Source organism: Phoca vitulina, unplaced genomic scaffold (genome assembly GCF_004348235.1).
Source record: "Phoca vitulina isolate PV1807 unplaced genomic scaffold, GSC_HSeal_1.0 scaffold21, whole genome shotgun sequence".
Taxonomy (NCBI): Eukaryota; Metazoa; Chordata; class Mammalia; order Carnivora; family Phocidae; genus Phoca; species Phoca vitulina.
In genome coordinates this window covers 28,758,516-28,780,826 of record NW_022589724.1, presented here as the reverse complement: position 1 = coordinate 28,780,826, position 22,311 = coordinate 28,758,516, and the positions used below count along the sequence as shown (strand labels likewise).

The following is a 22,311-nucleotide window of genomic DNA, read 5'->3' as shown; positions in this document are numbered from 1 at the left end:
AGGGATTCTTCCTTGGTGACTGTCATAAATCCTAGTGTTTGATATCCTAATTCTGGGCCAGCCCTGTGCCCTCCAACAGGAGGTCACCTCTCAACCCCCCCAGCATCCTCGCTCACCACTTACGTCCCCATCCGTGTCTCTTCGGCTCCCCGGAGCATCTCCAGGCTGAGACGGACGTACCCCTGCTTCAGGTGGCAGGGCTGTGAGCAGCACACAGTGGGTGCTCAGAAATCACTTGGCTTCACTCGAGTGGTCCTTCTTGAGTGGCTCAGCTGAGGGACGGGGGGCCTTCCTCCTCTCTGTGCAGATGGGTTTTTATCTTGAGTCACAGACCCCTTTGAGAATCTGGACACCTTCCCAGGAAAACGCCCATGAATGGCCTTCTCTCCCTGCTGGTTGGGAAGCTCCTGGCTGTCCTTAAGCCCAGGGTAAGACCCTTGCTCCCTGCTCTCCCAAAACCTTTGGCTGTGGGATTCCCTACAGAAATCCCCACCATCCCTACGCAGCTGGTCCATTCCGAGCACTCGCCATGAGCCAGGCGCTGTGCTGAACACCCATGCGGTCTCCACCGAGTCTGCCCACAACTCCAGGGACAGGTCGTACTGCCGCCACCTCATTTTACAGATGGGGAAATCTCAATTTGCTCAAGAAACCAGAAACTTGAAGGCAAGGACTGTTCTTGCGGCTGGGGCCTGGCCAAGCGAGAAGGTCACTGGGCTGGGGAGCCGCAGGGGGCCTCCACTCCCTGCTCCCTAAGCCCCCTTCCTCTGCAGACTGTTCTGAGTCTCGCTAACATGGAAGGCCATTCTCAGGACCACAGCTGACTGGACTGGGGTACCAAGCACGATGCAGGGACACCCACGTACAGCTCTATAGGCCATCCAGCAGCCTCTAGGGCAACCTGAGTGCTCCCCGGTCAGGGTGGCCCTCGCCACACAGGGACCCAGTGGATCCTCCATGGGTGGGCGATAAAGTTAGGGACAGAAGGAGGGACCAGAAAATGTGCACGGAGTGGGAGTGGGGCAGAGCCGAAAGACTGCAGACAGAGGAAGTAAGCAGGAGGCGGGGAGGAGGGGAGAAAGAAGTTTCTGGTAAAGCAGCCCCATGAGTAGTGGGTCACATCTCAGAGGGGCCACACAACGTGAACAACAAACAGACCCTTGCCCCAGCTGCCTTCATGCGAACAGCGTCAGAGAGGGGCAGCCAGGGGAGCCCCCAGAGCCCAGCTGGGGACAGATGCTGCCACGCGCCCTGCAAGGGAGCCAGGAAGTAGCAACGTGAAGCTCCGCCCAGGGGGTTGCTTTTTGTTTATTGACCAGACACGGCGGCCTTGGTTTCTGGACACGGAGTCAGCATGAGACTTGTCTCCAGGGACGGGGCAGGGGCTCAGAACGATCAGCCAGGAGCTACCGGGGAGAGAGGAGGCCACTCAGCTCCTCCACAGGGAGGACCAAACGCCAGCAGCTTTGCCCGGCAGTCACCAGGCCCGGCTGCAGGTGGGAGGAGGCTGGAGTTGGCAGTGTCCTTCTGGATGGCTCTGAGGACAAAGACAGCTCTGGTCCCTTTGATGGTCTCCTGGGCATAAGGTGGAGGAAGGGCCCTGGGGCCCAGCCAGCACAGCCCTGGAAAGACCCTGGGAGGAAGCACAGAGGATGGGGGCTCCGGTGGGCCTGGGCCCAGTTCAGGTTAGGACGCTGCCTGAGGCCACCTGGAGGGGCTGGGGCCCAGCTGCAGGTGCGCCCGGGGCGGCACATCCCACCCTCTTCTGGCCCTGGGGCCCCTCCGTAGACAACCGATGGCCAGCGGCGGGGGTCACAGTCCGCAGCAAGAGTCTGTCCAGCTTGGGGGTCCTTGTGCCTCCCGGCATCCCCGAAGGAGCCAGCAGCTCTCAGGGGAGGTAGAGCGCCACCACCACATAGATGACCCAGCTGGTGGACACGAAGACCCCGAAGAGCAGGCTGAAGAGCACGAGCGAACGGGCCTTGCGGGACGCCTCCTCAGCCTGGGCCAGGTCCCCCCTGCTCAGGGCGGCGCGCGTCTGCAACGAGACGGAGGCCGGGCGTGGACGCGGAGCCCCCGCGCCCCCCCCCATGCAGCCCGGACTGCGGGCACCCTGAGAAGCCTGCGACCTGCCCGGGCCACCGCGTGGGAAGCAGCAACAGCCAGGGAGGCCACGGCCGCCCGCTCCTGGGCACCTGCCCCGCGGGCCGGGCCCCGAGCCACAGCCTCGGCCTCCCCTGCCCCCCTCACAACCCTCCTGAGACTGGGGCTGCTGTTGCCCCCACCCTGCAGGGGAGGAAACAGAGGCTCAGTTCAGTGACCCACCTGGAGCCAGAACTCACAGGCAGGCGGCCAGTGGCCTCCAGACTCCCGCCTCCCCGCAGTCCTGAGAACTGCCTTCTCCCCACCATCCCAGCTTCATGACGGGGTGAGCCGGACCGACGGGGACGTCAGGGCCACGGCCGGGTCTGCTTTGCGCAGAAGCCCCCAAAGGCTTGCTACTGTTTCCTGGAACATCCTCACACGGGCATCACTGGGTCCACAGGGACCAACCCCATGCCTGGTCAAGAATGTCAGGAGGAAGGAAGGAAGCTGTGCAGATAATGGATGGACGGACGGACAGATGGACAGATGGTGGTGGGTAGACAGGGACAGGTGGGTGGCTGAGTTAACAGATAATAGGTGAGTGGGAGAGCGTGTGGACAGATGGAGGGATGAATGGAGACTAGGGAGGTAGTAAGCAGATGGATGGGTGGGTAGACAGAGGAGTAGATGGATAGAGGGAGATGGGTAGAAATGTGTGGGTGGGTGACAGTCTCTACCCCATTGAACACAAGCTCCCACTGAGGCAGGCAGTTCCTTGGGCCTTATCAATCATTCACACCCTTGTTAGAAACTGGTTTAGCGGGATTTTCTAGTGCAGATCTCCCGTGGTCTGGGGCAGAGACAGGAGGGGCGGAGGTGGCCATCCAAGAGGGACAAGGACGCCCGGACAACCGAGCACTGATCCCCCGGTTCCTGCCACCCTCCTGAGAAAGCTGGTGGCTGGGCCAGGGGCTGTGTGCCCCCCCCCCCCCCCCCCGGCCCCCCCCCGGGGAAGGCGGGGGGGGGGGCCGGGGGGGGCCCCCCCCCCCCCCCCAGCTGGGCCCTGCCAGCCACGGGCAGGGAGCGCGGCCCCGGGCTGACCACCCCCACCTACCTCGTGGGAGTAGACGATCGCGATGAGCCCCGTGAGCAGGCAGCAGAAGAGTGTCACCAGCACGGACTCCATCATGTAGTCCTTGGGGAGGGGCCTGCGGTCCACCGCCGCAGGGGCTGGTATGCCAGCCACGGGGCCGTTGTACTGCGGGGACAGAGGCCGCCACACTGCGGTGAGGACACAGCCATCCAGGGCCACCGCCCGCCCAGTGAGGCTGCAGGTCACCGAGGGGTCAGGTCCGGGCCCCCCTCTGCCTTCTAGCTCCGCAACCCCCCGCCTGTCACCAGCCCCAGGAGTCCTCTGGCTTCTGCCCTCTATAAACCGCTCAGTCCAGGGGGGGCCATCTCCGTCTCTCCCTGCCCTGACTGCGCTCCCACCACGGGGGCCTCTAAGCTCTCCCCCACAGGCACCCCAGGGTCTCTCGGCTTTTCTAAAAATCTAATCAAGTCACCTCCCACCCAAAAGCCCTGGGGCCCTCACTAGGGTCCCCACCCTCCTACCCTGTCCTCCTCACTAAGCTGAGCCGACGCCTGTCATCCCCAGGTGACTGGGGGGGGGACTGGCCACCCTCCAGCCCTGTGCCCAGAGAACCGCTCCTCCTCTCCACCTGAAAGCTCCTCTTCACCCCTCAGAACTCAGCTCAAACGCCCCCACCTCTGGGAAGCCTTCCAGGCTCGCCCACCCCCCCAGGCTGCAGAATCCTTTCCCTTCCCTCATCTGGGCATTGAAGCCCCTCTGCAGGGGTCGTGACTTTTCATCACCTACATGTGCCAACCTCTCCCCTGGCGAGGGGGGTGGTGGTGAGTGGGGGGCAGCAAGGAGAGATTCGTGGGAAGTGCCTGTGGCACAGGGGGTCCCGGGGTGAGTGGGAGGCGGGGGGCAGGAGATGGGGGCTGGGGGGGCTGCGTGGGAAGTAAGTGGGCGTGGCGCCGGGTGTCCCGGGGTGTGGGGGAGGCGGGGGGCCGGGCCCACTCACCACCGGGAAGGGTGCGAAGAGCGGCGGCGTGGCGGGCGGCGGGTACAGGGCCTGGGGCGAGGGCCCAGGCTGGAAGAGGACCGGGCCCTGCGGGAAGGGCGGGTACAGCAGGTGCACTGCCTTGGGGTCCGGCGGCGCGTAGGGCGGGGGCTCGCCTACGAAGCCGATGTTGGGCACCCCGCCGGCTGCCACCTTGGGCCCCTGCCGGGCCTCCCCCGCAGCCTCAGCCTGGGTGGGGGACGCGGCCACGGCCTCGGCTTGGGCGTCGGCCGAGGGGTCCTCCGGGGCCGGGGCCCTGCCCCCATCTGCGGCCACTTCCTCACTGGGCCCTCCGTCCTCATCCAGGAGCTGCGGGCGGCGCGGGAGTTGCGGGAGCGCAGGGCTCCGGGGGTCCTCAGAGGCTGCGGGGCCGCCGCCCCCTTTTGCATCCCCTCCTGGAAATAAACGCCAGGTGCTGTGAACCCCAAGCGCCACTGAGCCAGGTGGGACTCCTCCCCGCTCCCTGCTGCAAATCACAGCCCCTCCAGGGAGGAAGTCCAGGACGCTGCCAGTCCCCACCCTGCCCATCTCCCGCACTCAGGCCTCTCCCGCGGGGCGCTGGAAGAATCGACCCAAAGTGTAAGCGTGGGACAAGGGGGGAAGGGGCTTGCTGGCAGTCACACGGCCGGTGCGTCACCAGGCCGGGCTAGAACACGGGCCTCGCCCCTGCTGCGCCCACTGCCCTGTTGCTGGTAGCCCGGACCAGGCAAGGGTCCGGCCAGGGCCGCGGGAGAGCTGCTCCGAGATGAGCCGAGCCGAACAGATTCCTGGCTTGAGAGGCCGGGGAGACGGGGTGCTGCAGGGTTAAGACCCCGGCTAATGGACTGACCTCAAAGAGCCAGGAGGCCACTAAGGGCCAAACGCTAGCTCTCTTTCTCAAGTAAATAAGTAAAATATTTTTAAAAACAACTTCCAAGTAGAGGCTTCAAAAACCTTTCTCTCCAGGTTACCAAGGGCTGGAGAAGGAGGGGGAGCCAGTGTTTAATGGAGGCAGATTTCAGTCGGGGAGGATGGAAGTACTCGGGAGGACGGATGGTGGTAGGGTCCGCACAACAGTGCGAACGGGCTTGATGCCCCTGAACTGTGCACTTAAAAACGGTGAAGATGCAGGGGGGCGCCCCAAGAGAAAGGCTTTTTAAATACTATGGTTAAACAAGGGCGTCCGGCTGGCTCAGAGGAGCCTGTGAATCTTGATTTTGGGGTCGTGAGTTCGAGCCCCATGTTGGGTGCAGAATTTACTTAAAAAAATAAATAAAAGCCTGTGTCTCCTGTGGCTCATATCTACAAACTCTAGACAAAATACCAAAGGAGGGACACCTGGTTAAGCGTCTGCCTTCGGCTCAGGTCATGATCTCAGGGTCCTGGGATCGAGCCCCACGTTGGGCTCCCTGTTCAGCGGGGAGTCTGCTTCTCCCTCTCCCACTGCCCCTGCTTGTGCGCGCTCTCTCTCTCTCTCTCTCTGAGACAAATGAATAAAACAAAATACAAAAGGAAACTACCTGAAAACACTGAAAAGTGACCAAAAGTGGACAGATAGTGGAGTGGAAACAGAGAAGTGACCCTCAAAGGTGTGGGTTCCCACATACTTTCTCTCATTTCCCTCAAACCTCCAGGTGCCACCCAGAGCAACATGATGGGGCAGGACAGGTGATTAAAACCCTCCAGAGGGGCGCCTGGGTGGCTCAATTAAGTGTCTGCCTTCGGCTCAGGTCATGATCCCAGGATCCCGGGATCAAGTGCTGCATCGGGCTCCCTGCTCATCAGGGAGTCTGTTTCTCCCTGTGGCCCTCCCCCTTCTCATGTGCTCTCTCTCGCTCTCTCTCTCAAATAAATGGATAAAACCTCTTAAAAAAAAAAAAAAAACCCTCCAGAAACCCTGTCACATTCTGGCTGGAAGAAGTAAGACAGGGCCCCGCAGAGTGGAAAGAGCAAGGAAATTCTTGTGTTAGGGGATGTCATGGAGGGGATGTGACCGTGGATGACCCTGCAGCTGGACCCCAGCATTCAGAGGCTCCTCACCCCCCTCCCGGTCCTGGGAACGTGGGTCCCACTTGCCTTCCTCACTCCCGGAGGCGGCCCCGAGGTCACAGCCTGAAGACGTGATGCTGAGACCATCCGGACAGTATCTGTGACTGAACCCAGTTAAGGCCTCTCTATACAGACTCGTAAGATGTGGTGGGCGGGTGCCTCGGTCCTCGGACCTACCCACCTCGTGGCCCCCGCGACGAGCCGAGCCTTGTCTGTGAGTCCCCTTGCTCGTTAACCCTGCCACCTGCCCACCTGGCCCCCCTCTCCCTTCAGTCTCTCCCCGCCTTCCAGTGTAAGGGGGCCAGTTTCGGATCACACCCAAGAAGCTCCCAAGGAGCATACAAACCAACACCTAGAAAGGAAGGAGCTGCAGAGAGGGATCCCCTGCTTCTGTGGGTGAACTGAAGTGACCAGTGTATCTCAGTTTCCCCAGGACTTTCTCAGATTCACTACTAAAAATCTCACATCCTGTGAAAACCCTTAGTCTCAGACAAACCAGGATGATTAGTCATCCCAGACCGGATCCACGCGGGTCATGGGACTCACCCCTGAGCTGCATTTGTAGGGGACAGACCTAGAACAGCATAAAGGACCACCAAACAGGACCACCAAGCCAGCCAGAAGCAATTAACCAAATGGCAATAAGTACACACCTATCAATAATTAAATTAAATGTCAATGCAGGGGCACCTGGGTGGCTCAGTCGTTAAGCAACTGCTTTCGGCTCAGGTCATGATCCCAGGGTCCTGGGATCGAGCCCCACATCGGGCTCCTTGCTCCGCGGGAAGCCTGCTTCTCCCTCTCCCTCTCCCCCTGCTTGTGTTCCCTCTCTCACTGTATCTCTCACTGTCAAATAATAAAAATCTTAATAAATAAATAAATAAATAAATAAATGAATGAATAAATAAATAAATAAATAAATAAATAAATAAATAAATGTCAATGCCACCCACCCTGTGGCTCAGCAGGGAGTCTGCTTCACCCTCTCCCTTTGACCCTCTCCCCAGCTCATGTGCTCTCACGGGCTCTCTCGCTCTCTCTCAAATGAATTGAAAAAAAATCTTAAAAAAAAGAACAATAGGGGCGCCTGGGTGGCTCAGTCATTAAGCATCTGCTTTTGGCTCAGGTCATGATCCCAGGGTCCTGGGATTGAGCCCCGCATCGGGCTCCCTGCTCCGTGGGAAGTCTGCTTCTCCCTCTCCCACTCCCCCTGCTTGTGTTCCCTCTCTTGCTATGTCTCTCTCTGTCAAATAAATAAAATCTTAAAAAAATTAAAAAATTTAAAAAATAACTACTCAATGGGGAGCCTACTTCTCCCTCTGCCCCTCCTCTTGCCGGCTCTCTCTCTCTGTCTCAAATAAAAATCTTTAAAAAAAAAAAATTAACTTAATGTCAATGGCATAAATTCTCCAGTCAAAAGACACTGAGTGTCTGAAAGGAAAAAAAAAAGACCCATTTGTATGCTGCCTACAAGAGACTCACTTCAGATGGAAGGACACACAGGCTGAAATTGAAGGGATAGAAAAAGGTACTCCGTGCAATTGCAAACCAGACAAAACCTGGCACAGCTATATTTATATCAAAGTAAACTTTAAAACAAACACTGTGGGGCCTCTGGGTGGCTCAGTCGGTTAAGGGTCTGACTCTCAGTTTCGGCTCAGGTCATGATCTCAGGGTCGTGAGACTGAGCCCTGTGTCAGGCTCAACGCTAGGGATGGAATCTGCTTAAGGTTCTCTCCCTCTCCGCCCCCCCACGCATGCATGTGCCCGCTAGCCCTTGGTCTATAAATACATACATACATACATAAAACAAAGACTATAATAAGAGACAAAGAAGGGTATTACATGATACAGAGGTCCAACACGAGGGTATAGCATATAACCACATATGCTCCCAACACAGGAGCACCTAAATATACAAGCAAATATTAACAGACCAAAAGGAAAAAACAGACACCAATATTATAATAGTAGGAAACTTCAATACCCACATATATCAACGGATAGATCATCCAGACAGAAAAATCAATACAGAAACGCCAGCCTTAAACATGTCAGGCCAGATGGACTTAGAACTACACAGAACATTCCACCCAAAACCAAGGGAATAAACACCGTTGCCAAGCACATCAGAAACGTTCACCAGTACAGAATATACATACGTTAGGCCACGAACAAGTCTTAATAAATTCAAGACTGAACCCTTCCAAAGATCTTCTCGAACCACAGTGGTACAAAACTAGAAAGCAATTACAGGAAGGAACCTGGAAAAGTCACAAGTATGTGGAGAATCAACACCATGCTGCTGACCAACCACTGAGTCAAAGATGAAATCAAAAGGCAAATTAAAAAAAAAACAAAAAAACCTCGTGACAAATGAATATGGAAATACAACATCCCAAACGTACAGGATGCAGCCAAAGCAGCTCTAGGAGGGAAGTTCATGGTAATCAATGTCTAACCAAAAACAAGAAAAAAAATCTCAAATTAATGACCTGACTTTACACCTCAAGAAGTTAGGGGGAAATGCACCCCAAAGATAGGAGAAGGAAGGAAATAACAAAGATGAGAGCAGAAATAAATAGAGACTGAAAAGACAAAAGATCAGTGAAACTAAGAGCTAGTTCTTTGAAAAGATAAAATTGACAAACCTACAGCTAGACTCACAAAGGTTTGAAAAAGACTCAAAAATCAAAAACAAAAGATGTTACAACGGATACCACAGAAACACGCAGGATCAAAGAGACTACTATGAACAATTATATGCCAATAATTTGACAACCTAGAAGAGGTCAATAAATTCCTAGAAACATACAACCTACCAAGACAGAATCGTGAAAATTAAAAAAAAACTGAACAGACCAACTACTAGTAAGGAGACCGAGTCAGTTCATCAAAAACCTCCCAACAAACACAAGTCCAGAACCACATGGCTTCATTGATGAACTCTACCAAATAGTTAAAGAATGAATAGCAGTCTTCCTCCAACACCTCCAAAAAATAGAAGCAGAGGGAACACGCCCACACTCAGTTTACGAGGCCATTACCCTGATACCAAAACAAGACAAGGAGGCCACAAGAAGAGAAAATCACAGGCCGGGGCGCCTGGGTGGCTCAGTCAGTTAAGCATCTGCCTTCGGCTCGGGTCATAGTCCCAAGGTCCTGGGATCGAGCCCTGCATCGGGCTCCCTGCTCAGCGGGGAGCCTGCTTCCTCTGCCTGCTTCTCCCCCTGCATGTGTGTGCTCGCTCTCTGTCAAATAAATAAAATCTTAAAGAAAAAAGAAAATCACAGGCCAGTGGCCCTGATTCACACAAATGCAAACATCCTCAATAAACGATAGCAAACCAAATTCAACAATACATTAAAAGGATCATGCACCATGACCCAAGTGGAATGGGATTCCAGGGAGGGTTCAACACACACACAAATGTGATACACTCACTACATTAACAAAATGAAGGAAAAAAATCATAGGATCATCCCAATAGATGCAGAAAAAGTGACAAAAGTCAACATCGATTTATGATAAAAACTCTCAATGAAGTGGGTATAGAGGGAACACACCTCAATATAAGAAAGGCCACCATATATGACAAGTCCACACCTAGGATCATTCTCACTGGTGAAAAGCTGAAAGCTTTTCCTCCAAGATCAGGAACAAGTCGAGGATGCCCTCTCTCACCACTGTTACTCAACATAGTACTGGAAGTCCTAGCCACAGCAATTAGGCACCAAAAAGAAACAGAAGGCATCCACATTGAAAAGGAAGAAATAAAACTCATTATTTGCAGATGAGACGATATCATATATAGAAAACCCTAAAAGCCTCCCCAGAAAACTTAGAACTAATGAATGAATTCAGTGAAGCTGCAGGATACAAAATCAATACACAAAATCTATTGCATTTCTATCCACTAGCAATGAACTATCAGAAAGAGACATTAAGAAAATAACACATTTTTTTTAAAAAGAAAATAAATAACACATTTAGGGGCATCTGGCTGGCTCAGCTGGTGGAGCATGTGACTCTTGACCTCAGAGTTATAGGTTTGAGCCCCACTTTGGGTGTAGAGGTTACTTAAAAATAAAATCTTAAAAAAAAAAAAAGAAAGAAAGAAAGAAAACAACCCATTTACAATTGCACCAAAAGGAATAAAACACACACACAAAAAGGAAAAAGAATAAAATACCTAGGAATAAATGTATCCTTCTTTTAAAATAAACTCTACCCTCAACATGAGGCTCGAACTCACAACCCCAAGATCAAGAGTCACATGCTCCACTGATTGAGCCAGCGAGATGCCCCTAGGAATAAGTTGTTTTAAGGGGTGGGAAGGGACAGAGAGAGGGGGAGTGAGAGAAATTAAAGCAGGCTCCATGCCCACCACATGAGTGAACCCGACACAGAGCTCGATCTCACAACCCTGAGATCATGACCTGAGCTGAAATCAAGAGTCAGACGCTTAACCAACTGAGCCACCCAGGCGCCCCCCACCCAGGAATAAATTTAACCATGAAGGTAAAAGACCTGTATACCAAAAATGAGAAGACAACATTAATGAAACAAAATGAAGAAGACACAAATAAATGGAAAGACATCCCATGCTCATGGATTGGAAGAACACTGTTAAAATGCTCATATCACCCAAAGCAACGTACAGATTCAGTGCAATCCCTATCAAAATCCCAGTGGAAGGGCCCTGGGTGGCTCAGGCGGTTAAGCCTCTGCCTTCAGCTCAGGTCATGATCCCAGGGTCCTGGGATCGAGTCCCGCATCGGGCTCCCTGCTCAGCGGGGGTCTGCTTCTCCCTCTCCCTCTGCTACTCCCCCTGCTTGTGCTCTCTCTCTCAAATAAATAAATCTTTTTTTAAAAATCCCAATGGCATTTTCCACAGAAATGTAACAAATGATGCTAAAATTTGTATGGAACCACAAAAGACCCTGAATAGCCAAAGCAATCTCAAGAAAGAACAAAGCTGAAGGCATCACACTCCCTGATTTCACACTATATCACAAAGAGATTGTTAAAAAAAAAGACACACAGGAAACAACAGGTGTTGGCGAGGATGCAGAGAAAGGGGAACCCTCCTGCACTGTTGGTGGGAATGCAAGCTGGTGCAGCCACTCTAGAAAACAGTATGGAGGCTCCTCAAGAAGTTAAAAATAGAGCTACACTACAATCCAGCAATTGCACAACTAGGTATTTACCCAAAGGATACAAGAATACAGATTGGAAGGGGCACATACACCCCCAATGTTCAAAGCAGCAATGTCCACAATAGCCAAACTATGGAAAGAGCCCAAATGTCCATCAACAGATGAATGGATAAAGAAGATGTGATATATATATATGATATATATATATATATATATATATATCATATATATATATATATATATACACACACACTAGAATATTACTCAGCCATCAAAAAATAAAATCTTACAACAATGTAGTTGGAGCTAGAATGTATTATGCTAAACAAAATAAGTAGAGAAAGACAAATACCTTATGATCTCACTCATATGTGGAATTTAAGAAACTAAACAGATAAATATGTGGGAAGGAAAAAAAAGAGAGAAACAAACCATGAGACTCTGGACTAGGGGCGCCTGGGTGGCTCAGTCGGTTAAGAGTCCAACTCTTGGTTTCAGCTCAGGTCGTGATCTCAGAGTCGTTAGATTGAGCCCCACCTTGGGCTCCACACTCAGCACTGAGACTGCTTGGGATTCTTTCCCTCTTCCTCTCCCTCCCCCTCTGCCCCTCCCCCCTGCTCCACAGGCTCTCTCTTGCTCTCAAATAAATAAATAAATAAAATCTTAAAAAAAAAAAAAAAAGACTTGACTCTAGAGAACAAACCAAGGGTTGCTGGAGGGGAGGTGGGCAGGGCAATGGATTAAATAAGTGATGGGTATTAAGGGGGGCAATTGTGATGAGCACTGGGTGTTGTATGTAAGTGATGAATCACTGAAGTCTACTCCTGAAACCAATATTGCACTGTATGTTAACTAGAATTTAAATGAAATTTGAAAAAAATAAAATAAAAAATAAACCAGACACATAGATCAATGAAACAGAGCCCAGAAATAAACCCATGTATATATGGTCAATTAATTTACGGCAGAGGAGCCAAGAACAGACAATGGAGAAATGAGAGTCTCTTCAATAAATGGTGTTGGGAAAACAGCCACATGCAAAAGAATGAAACTGGACCACTTTCTTACACCACACAGAAAAATTAACTCAAAATGGATTGAAGACTTGAATTTAAGACCTGAAACCATAAAGTTTCTGGAGGAAAACATAGGCAGAAAGCTTCCAGACATCAGTCTTAGTGATGATATTTTGGATTTAACACCAAAAGCAAAATGAAAGCAAGAAAAGTAAAAATAAGCAAGTGGGACTATATCAAACTAAAAGGCTTCTGCACAAAGAAACCATTGACAAAATGAAAAGGCAACATACTGAATGGGAGAAAATATTTGCAAATCATGTATCTGATAACAGGCTAATATCCAAAATATGCAAAGAATTCATACAACTTAATAGCAAAAACAAAAACCCCATACCATCCAAGTAAAAAATAGGCAGAAGACCTGAATAGACATTTCTCCAAACAAGACATACAGATGGCCAACAGGTGCATGGAAAGATGCTCAACATCAGTCATCACCAGGGAACTGCAAGGAGACATCACATCACACCTATCAGGGTGGCTAGCATCAAAACCAAGAAATGACAAGTGTTGGCGAGGATGTGGAGAAAAAGGAACCCTTGTGCACAGCTGCTGGGAATGCAAACTGGTGCAGCCACGAGGAGAAACAGTAGAGCCTCCTGAAAGAATTAAAAATAGAACCACCAAGAGGCGCCTGGGTGGTGCAGTCAGTTAAGCATCCGACTCTTGGTTTCGGCTCAGGTCATGATCTCAGGGTCAGGAAATGGAGCCCCACATCGTGCTCCTCACTCAGCGTCGAGTCTGCTTAAGACGGTCTCTCTCCCTCTCCCCCTCCCCCCATGCATGCTCTAATAAATAAATAAAATGTTTATCTGACAGAGAGAGCAAGCGAGCACAAGCAGGGGGAGTGGGAGAGGGAGAAGCAGGCTCCCCACTGAGCAGGGAGCCCGAATGCGGGGCTCTATCCCAGGACCCCGGGATCATGACCTGAGCTGAAGGCAGTCGCTTAACGACTGAGCCACCCAGGCGCCCCATAAAGAAGAAAAGAGGGGAAGGGAGGCGAGGGGAAGGGAGGGGAGGAAAAGGAAAAAAGAAGAAGAAAAAGGAAAAAAAAAAGAAAGAGACAGAAAACTGGACCACAGCTGGACGCCCCACTCACGAAGGGGCCACAGAACTCGGGATCTGAGAGCCACGGCTGACTGCCGGCTAAAACACAACAAATCAACATCTCCCTGGGAATTCTAACGGGGCTAAGAATCTACACAACCTAATAGTCACAAGGTCCGGGACACGGTACAAGATAACGTGCCACACAAAGAACCAGGAAGATGTGCCCGGTCCTCTCGGGAGGAGCCGGACAAGCAGAGGCGTGCCCGAGGGGACCGACTTGCGGGGACTACCCGCAGAGCTGCCGTCACGACTGTGCTCCAGGAGAGAGAGAGAAATATGCCTGAAATAAGTTCTCAACAGAGAATAGAAACAATTCTTTAAAAAGGAACCAAATAGAAATTCTCAACTAAGGCATATCATGTCAAATTAAAAATTCATCGGTTGCCCTCCATAGCAGAAGGCAGGGGACGGGGGTAAAAACGAGTCTCTGAAGGTGCGACACACCCATCAGAAGAACAGAAAGAAGAAAGTAAAGGAGGAAAAAGGAAAAGAACCAAACCTCAGGGACCTGTGTGGTAACACAAGAAGGTCTAAATGGATGGGTCAGTGAAGTCCCAGGAGAGACTTGGGGGGAAAATATATTTGAAGTACTAACAGATCCAAACTTCACAAATTTGGTCAAAGACCAATTTACAGATGCATAAAACTTGGAAAATCCAAAGCAGGGACTCTGGGGTAAACTAAATGCATCTTCCTATAACTTTTCGAAACCAATAATAGTACTAAAGTCTTGAAAACAGAAGAAGGCAGAAGAAAATGCAAGACCTCTATTGAAATAACTTGAACTTCCATAAACATTCGATAGACAGCTAGGTCAGAAGACAATAGATCGGGATCTTACAGTGCCGAAAGAATGGCCAACCCAGAAACTGAGACCTAAAGAAAATGTGCTTGAGGAATAAAGGTATGTATTAGTTTTCTGTCATCATCTAACAAAGTAACCACAAACACAGCTTAAAACCACCCATCCGCCTCACACCCATTATAATCACTAGAATTAAACAACAACATCAAACAAACAAAAAACCCAGGGATGCCTGGGTGGCTCAGTCAGTTAAGCTCAGTCAGTTAAGTATTTGCCTTCGGCTCAGGTCACGATCCCAGGGTCCTGGGATCGAGCCCCACATCGGGCTCCCTGCTCTGTGGGGAGTCTGCTTCTCCCTCTCCCAACCCCCTGCTTGTGTTCCCTCTCTCTCTGTGTCTCTGTCAAATAAATAAAATCTTAAAAAACACACACACACACACAAATAACCATGTCAGGAATGAAAAAGGGGTTATCATCACAGATCCTACAGACATTAAAAGAAAATTAAGAGAATACTATGAACAGCATTATGCCAACAAATCTGACAACATAGGTGAAAGAAGTTTCTCTTTCCAGCTCTCCAAAATTGACCCAAGAAACAGGAAACCTGAATAATTGTATATCTATTAAAGAAACTAAATTTGTTATCAAAAACAGAAAAGTTCTATGCCCAGATGGTTTCACTGTTAAAGTCTATCAAACACTCAAAGAAGAAAATAACACTAACTTTACACAGGTTTTTTTTTTAATAGAGGAGGTAAGATCACTGCCCAACTCATCTGATGAAGCCAGCATAAACCTGACACCAAAAGCCAAAATAGGAAAATTATAGACCAATATCCCTCATGAATATAAGCACAAAAAAATCCTTAATAAATAGCAAATTAAATCCAACAATACATAAAAATACCTCACCATCAAACAGGATTATTCAAGGTTGGTTCAACATTCAAAAAAAGCAATATAATTCACCATATTAACAGAATAAAGGAGAAAAACCATATTATCATTTCAAAGGATGTAGAGAAAACATGACAAAATCCAACACCCATTAATGGTTAACAAACAACCTTTTAACAAACTAATAATAGTAGAGAGTATCCTCAGATTGATAAAGGGCATCTGTGAAAAGCCTACAGCTAACCACACTCTTAATGGTAAAAGACCAAATTGCTTCCCTTTTCTCCCCAGGATCGGAAACAAAGTAAGGATGTCCACGTTCACCACTTCTACTTAACACTATTCTGATGGGCTTCACCATATCAATAAGGCACAAGAAATAAAAATCACAGACTGCAAAAGGAGTAAAACTCTCCTTGTTTGCAGATGATTTGCTTGTTATATAGAGAATCCAGGAAATCCACACCAATTCCTAAAATGAATATATGGATTTAATATAGTCAAAGTTCACAAGGCTAATATACAGAATCAATTATGTTCTTATGCACTACTAGCAAATAATTGGAAAACAAATTAAAACTAAAATCCAAATCACAGTAGCACCAACATAACTGGAAAATAACTAAGAATAAATTGAACCAATGAATTCCAAAACATCTACACTGAAAATTACAAAGCACTGCTGATAAATTAAAGAAGTCCCAAATAAATGGAAAAGTATATACCATGTTCATTGTTCAGAACACTCAAACTCTTAACAATTTTCTCCACATTCATCTATAGATTCATTGCAATCACAATCAAAATTCCAGCAGTCTTTTTTCTCTAAGATTTTTTTTTTTTTTTTTTTTGAGAGAAAGAGAGAGAGTGGGGCTAGGGGCAGAAGGAAAAGGAGAGAGAGAATCCCAAGTGGACTCCTCGACAAGTGTGGAGCCCAATGCAGGGCTTGATCCCACAACTCCGAGACCATGACCCACGCCAAAAACCAAGAGAACGTCGCTCAACCGACTGAGCCACCCAGGTGCCCCATCCAGCAGGTTTTTTTTTTAAGATATAGAAAGTGACAAGCTCATTTTAAAATTTTTACAAAAATAGAAAGCACCTAGAATCACCAAAACAATTTTCAAAAGGAGGACAAAATTGGAAGAATCTACCTGATTTCAAGACTTACTATAAATCCAAGATAAACCAGATGGTTCATTACAAATGAAATGATAGACACACGTCAATGAAGCGCGCGTGTACACACACACACACACGGTCAGTTGATTTTTGCCGAAGTTTCTAAGGCAATTCAGTGAAGGAAAAAAAGCCTTTTTTTTTTTTTTAAAGATTTTATTTATTTATTTGACAGAGAGAGACACAGTGAGAGAGGGAACACCAGCAGGGGGAGTGGGAGAGGGAGAAGCAGGCTTCCCGCAGAGCAGGGAGCCCGATGTGGGGCTCGATCCCAGCACCCTGGGATCATGACCCGAGCTGAAGACAGACGCCTAACAACTGAGCCACCCAGGCGCCCCGAAGAAAAGCCTTTTTAATAACTGAAATAGGATCAACTGATTACCTGCATGGAAAAAAGTGAATATTGACTCTTCCTCACAACATCCACAGGAAATAATTCTGAAGGGATCATAAACCTAAATGTAATACCTGAAACTATAAAACTCCTAGATTAAACATAGAAGATCTGTGGGATCTTAGGATGGATAAAGATTTCTTATATATGACACCAAAAGTATGATCCATAAGAGAAAAAATTTGTAAACTGGACTTCAAAATTAAAACAAAAAAACTTTTCCTCTTCAGAAGACATCACTAAGCTGCACAGCAAAGGAAACCACCAACAAAACTGAAAGAAAACCTACCGAATGGAAGATATGTGCAAATGACACACATGACAAAGGATTAGTATCCAAAATACATAAAGAACTTCTACAACTCAACACACGCAAAAAAACAATCATTATCCATGTCTTCTGCCCATTTTTAGACATTTCTCCAAAGACATACGGATCACCAACGGACACACGAAAAGATGCTCATCATCATTCATCAGCAGGGAAATGCAAATCAAAACCACAATGAGGGGTGCCTGGGTGGCTCAGTCATTAAGAGTCTGCCTCCGGCTCAGGTCATGGTCCCGGGGTCCTGGGATCGAGCCCTACATCAGGCTCCCTGCTCCGCGGGAAGCCTGCTTCTCCCTCTCCCACTCCCCCTGCTTGTGTTCCCTCTCTCACTGTGTGTCTGTCAAATAAATAAATAAAATCTTAAAAAAAAAAAAAACACAATGAGATATCACATCAGTCAATCAATACCACAAGAAACAACAAGGGTTGGCAAGGATGTAGAGGAAAAAGAACCCTTGTGCACTATTGGTGGGAATGCAAACTGGTGCAGCCACTGTGGGAGACAGTATGGAGGTGCCTCAAAAAAGTAAACACAGGGACACCTGGGTGGCTCAGTTGGTTAAGCATCTGACTTGAGCTCAGCTCACGTCTTGATCCCAGGATCGTGAGTTCAAGTCCCCTGTTCAAGCTCCCTCTCCCAGCATGGAGCCTACTTAAATTTTTAAAAAAAGAAGAAAGAAAACAGAACTACCTTATGATCCAGTAATTCCACTACTGGGTATTTACCCAAAGATTACAAAAACACTAATTCAAAGGGATACATTCAAAGGATATCTAATTCAAAGGGTTACCTGCAGCATTATTCACAATAGTCAAGACATGGAAGCAGTCCAAGTGTCCATCAGTAGACGAATGGATAAAGAAAAGGTGGTAGAGAGAGAGAATATTATTCAGCTATGAAAAGAATGAAATCAGGGCCCCTGGGTGGCTCAGGGGGTTGGGGGTCTGCCTTTGGCTCAGGTTATGATCTTGGGATCCTGAGATGGAGCCCCGCATTGGGCTCCCTGTGGGGGGTGGGGAATGGGGGAGTCTGCTTCTCCCTCTGCCCCTCAGCCCTGCTCGTGCTCTCACTCTACTCTTAAATAGGTATGAAATTAAAAAAAAAGAAAAAAGAATGAAATCTTGCCATTTGCAATGACATGGATAGAGCTAGAGAGTATGATGCTAAGCAAAATAAATCAGAGAAAGACAAATACCCTATGATTTCACTCATATGTGGAATTTAAGAAACAAAAGAGATGAGCAAAGGGGGAAAAGAGAGAGAGGGAGACAACCCAAAAAGCAGAGTATTAACTGTAGAGAACAAACAGATGGTCAGCAGAGGGGAGGTGGAGGGGGGGAAATGGGTGAAATAGGTGGTGGGGATTAAGAGGACACTTATCTTGATGAGCACTAATTATGGAATTATTGAATCACTATATTGTACACCTGAAACTAATAACACTCTACGTTAACAACACTGGGACTTTTTTGTAAGCCAATATTTAAAAAAAAGAAAACCATCAGTAAGAACATACACAGGCAAGTCACAGAATGGGAGAAAAATATTCATAACACATGTATCAGGCAAAGGAGTTGTATCAACAATGCATAAAAAACTCCCACAATTCAGCAGGTCAAACATCCCAGTGAGAAAATGGATGAAAGATTTGTGAACACTCCACCAAAGAGGATATTCAAATGATCGATGAGCACATAAAAAAGATGTTCGGTGTCAGCAGTCGCCAGAAACGCCATCAGAATTACAAATGCCAACTAAAACCAGGAGGTATCACTACACACCCATTGGGGGGCTGGGATTAACCACCACCGACAATGCTGACCCCAACACCCCAGCTCTCAGGCACAGCGGGTGAGAAAGGAAAACAGTGAAACCACGTTGGGAAACACGTCAACTGTTCCTTTTAAAAGTTAAGCATACACCTGCCATAGGATCCAGCTACCCCACTCATAGGCATGGACCCGAGAGAAAAATAGGACCACGTAAAGACCTGTTCACAAATATCTGTAGCAGGGGCACCTGGGTGGCTCAGTGGATTAAGTGTCTGCCGTCCTCGGCTCAGGTCATGACCCCAGGGTCCTGGGATCGAGCCCCACATCGGGCTCCCTGCTCAGTGGGGAGTCTGCTTCTCCCTCTCCTGCTCCCCCTCTGGTCTCTCTATGTCAAATAAATAATATCTTTAAAAAAATAAAATAAAATCTTTAAAAAAATACATGTAAATGCCCAAGAAGATTTAAACACACACAAACACAAATATTTGTAGCAGTTTGAGAAACACTACACGCTTGTGTGAAGCCACTCAGTTTGGGCTAGTTTGTTACACAGCATAAGCCAACAGAGAACTGAGAGAGGAGGTTTCCTCTGGCAACCAGAGCCAAGTGCGGGAAGTGGCCGGAACGCGAGCAGGAAGGAAGCAGGGGGGACAGAGGGACAGGTGACAGTGGCCTGAGCAGAAGGGAGGGACGTGGGCAAGTGGCCAGACCCGGGCAGGACTGAGGAGGTGTGCCGGCCTGACAGCGTGCAGGGGGGTGGCGGGAAGAGCAACATGGGGAGTGACAGGCACAGCAGACCCCCCTCATCTCCTCCGGGCTGGTGCCACTCAAGAGCTGGAGCCCAGGGACCATGCCGCCTGGGCCCCTTCACCTCCCTGTGCCTCTCAGTTTCCGCACCCTTAAAATGGGGACACCACCAACTCCTGGGGTTGCCGTTGGGATTAAATGGGGGTAAAGTGCTCCTCACTGGCTACTGTGACCTGAGGTTAGGAAGAGACTGGAAGAGGACGACAGACACCAGTCAGACCCCAGTCCCTGTAGAGGCCTCGTGAGATGCTCTTGAGAACTCCAGGGCCCCAACCTCACTGCCGCCCCCAAGGGCTGGGGTTCTTCAACAACCAAGCCTACAACACTGGGGGATGGAGGGAAGTCCTGTCTGCTGTCTGCCCGGGAGGCTTCTTCTTACTCAAAGCCGCCACCCCTCCACACGGAGCCCCCAAACGGCCTTCTGCGTAGGGGATACACCGAGGCACCCAGCCAGGCCGCTCTTGTGGGGCACCTACCACGGACCAGTGCTGTGGGCTCGGAAACGCAGTTCTGTACACAAACCCTATGAAAAGATCACGATTTCAGCAGGTTCAGGCGCCCGGGGGCTGCCGAGCGCATGAAGCTGTGCAGGTAACACGTCCAGGTGAAGGCTAATGGCAAGGCCATGACCTGCAGCGACCATGACTGAGCATCTATGAGGTGCCGGGCCCTGCACCCCGTCCCCCCGACAGTCCATCGGCATGAACGCGGACGGGGCCCAGCAAACGCGTGAAGTCTGGCTGCACCAGCTGAGGCCCCTGACGCGCGCTCCATACCTCAGACGCCTCATCTGTGAAATGGGAAGAGCAACAATCACTTCGAAATAAGAACCGTGAAGCCCTGCCCGCTCTCTTCTAGTGTCTCAGGTCATGGTCAGCGGCACCTGCCCCATTGCACAGGGGCGCGAAGGGAGGCCGACGGCCGCTCCCCGGGGGCCCCGCCAGATGCAGATGCGCTCCGGAGGCCGGTCCCTCACAGAGGCTGGTCCCTCGCAGAGGCCGGCCCGGCACAGCCCCAATTATCATAACAAAAACCGCAGCTTCCCGGGGCCCCCGCCGGGGCAAATACCTGGCCCGATGGCGCGGAGATAGGGCTGCAGAGTAAATAAATTTGCTGGCGGGGCTGCTGGGCCCGCGGCCTCGGGTTCTCGGGTTCTCGACACCCGAGCCTCCGCGGACATTCCAGCCGCGAGGGGGGCGGAGGGCGGGCGGCGCCGGGCGCAACCCCCCCCACCCGAAGCTCCGGGCGCATCCCCCACCTCGGCCCCCCGCCCCGCCAGCCTGGGGCTCCCGAGCACAGGGCCCGGTCCCGGGGCGGGGGGGCCGTCGAAGCTCCCGGAACGAGCCTCTCTCGGCCCCGCCCTTGCTGCCCATCTCTCTGCTCCGTCCCCGCACCCCGTTCCATCGCGCCGGCCTCCGTGCGGTCTCTTCCCGCCGCGGCTCCCTCCCCGACCCCGTCTCGGTCCTCCACCCCCAGCCCAGCCCAGCCCACCCCCGGCCAGGGCCCCTGCCCTCGCTCTAAGAACTTCTGCGTGGCCGGAGGGGCGGGCAAAGTCACCAGGTGGAGGACGGGGCGTGGGGGAGAAGAGGGGAAAACGCCCCCCCAAGTGGCCCGGCGCGGGGCACCTGCTGCCCGCCCTTCCCCCTCCCCTCCCGCAGGGGCGCCCAGGGAGCTGGAGAGGAGCGCCGCCTAAGTTGCCAGAACTTTCCATAGCATCCTCCTGGCGTTCTGGGTTCTGGAGGAGGGGGTCCCAGGGCCAGGTTGGGCCCCGCGGGAGGAGCTCCCGGGTCCGCCCCCCGCCGCGGCGCCGGGACCCCCGGGAGCCCTCACCTGCGTCCATGGCGCACGCCGCCCGCTGCCCGCGCCCCGCCTCCCGCCGCCGTCGGGCCGGGCTCGCCTGGCGCCGCGGGCTCGGGTTTCCTGGTGGCGGCTGCGCGGCCGGTTAATGATTGACCGCCTTGATGGCCCGCCGCTGCGCCAGCAGGTGGCCCCGCGCGCGCCGAGCAGGGGGTGGGGGTGGGGGGAGGGGCCGGGGGACCCGAGAGCGCACGGCGACACCGGCGTGGCCCACGAGCCCGGGGAATCGCGGCTGCCCGACCGGCCTTTCCATTTTCTGCAGCAAGAAAGGCCAGAAAGGAAGAGTTTCACGTGAAATCTCAGTTTTTAAAACAACGTGTGTGCGTGTCTGCTCCGTGAAGCTTGCCGGACCGGGGAACCTGGAGCAGGGCCCGGTGCGAACACCTAGATAAGGCTAGAGGGGCTACACCGAGCGGCCAGAGGTCTTTGTAAATTCCTAGCCGAGCTCCCCAGAGCGGAAGGGAGGTCCCCGGGGACCAGAGGAGAAGCGCCTGGTAGGCTCGGGGGCGCGCGCAGCCCTGGGGGCTGGGGGTGCGCCGTGGTGGGGTGGCGGTCCTGGCGGGCAGGGCTTGAGCTGTACACCCAGATGTGGACGGGAGAGGACGCCGTGGTGGGCGCCAGCCACAGGGGCTGCCTCGTTGGAAGAGGATTTAAAGACGCTGAAAGTGACTAGAA

General features: G+C 51.0%; 1 protein-coding gene across 1 annotated transcript; it reads right to left on the bottom strand.

The window, feature by feature from the left end:
• Positions 1 to 1,210: 1,210 nt before the first annotated feature.
• PRRT1B (proline rich transmembrane protein 1B) lies at positions 1,211 to 21,619 on the bottom strand. Its single transcript, XM_032419013.1, has 5 exons — positions 21,610 to 21,619; positions 4,446 to 4,609; positions 4,176 to 4,403; positions 3,200 to 3,343; positions 1,211 to 2,038 (listed from the first exon to the last, which is right to left on the bottom strand). Exons 1-5 carry the CDS (start codon positions 21,617 to 21,619, stop codon positions 1,889 to 1,891), a joined length of 696 nt encoding a protein of 231 aa, XP_032274904.1. The 3' UTR covers positions 1,211 to 1,888.
• Positions 21,620 to 22,311: the final 692 nt, after the last annotated feature.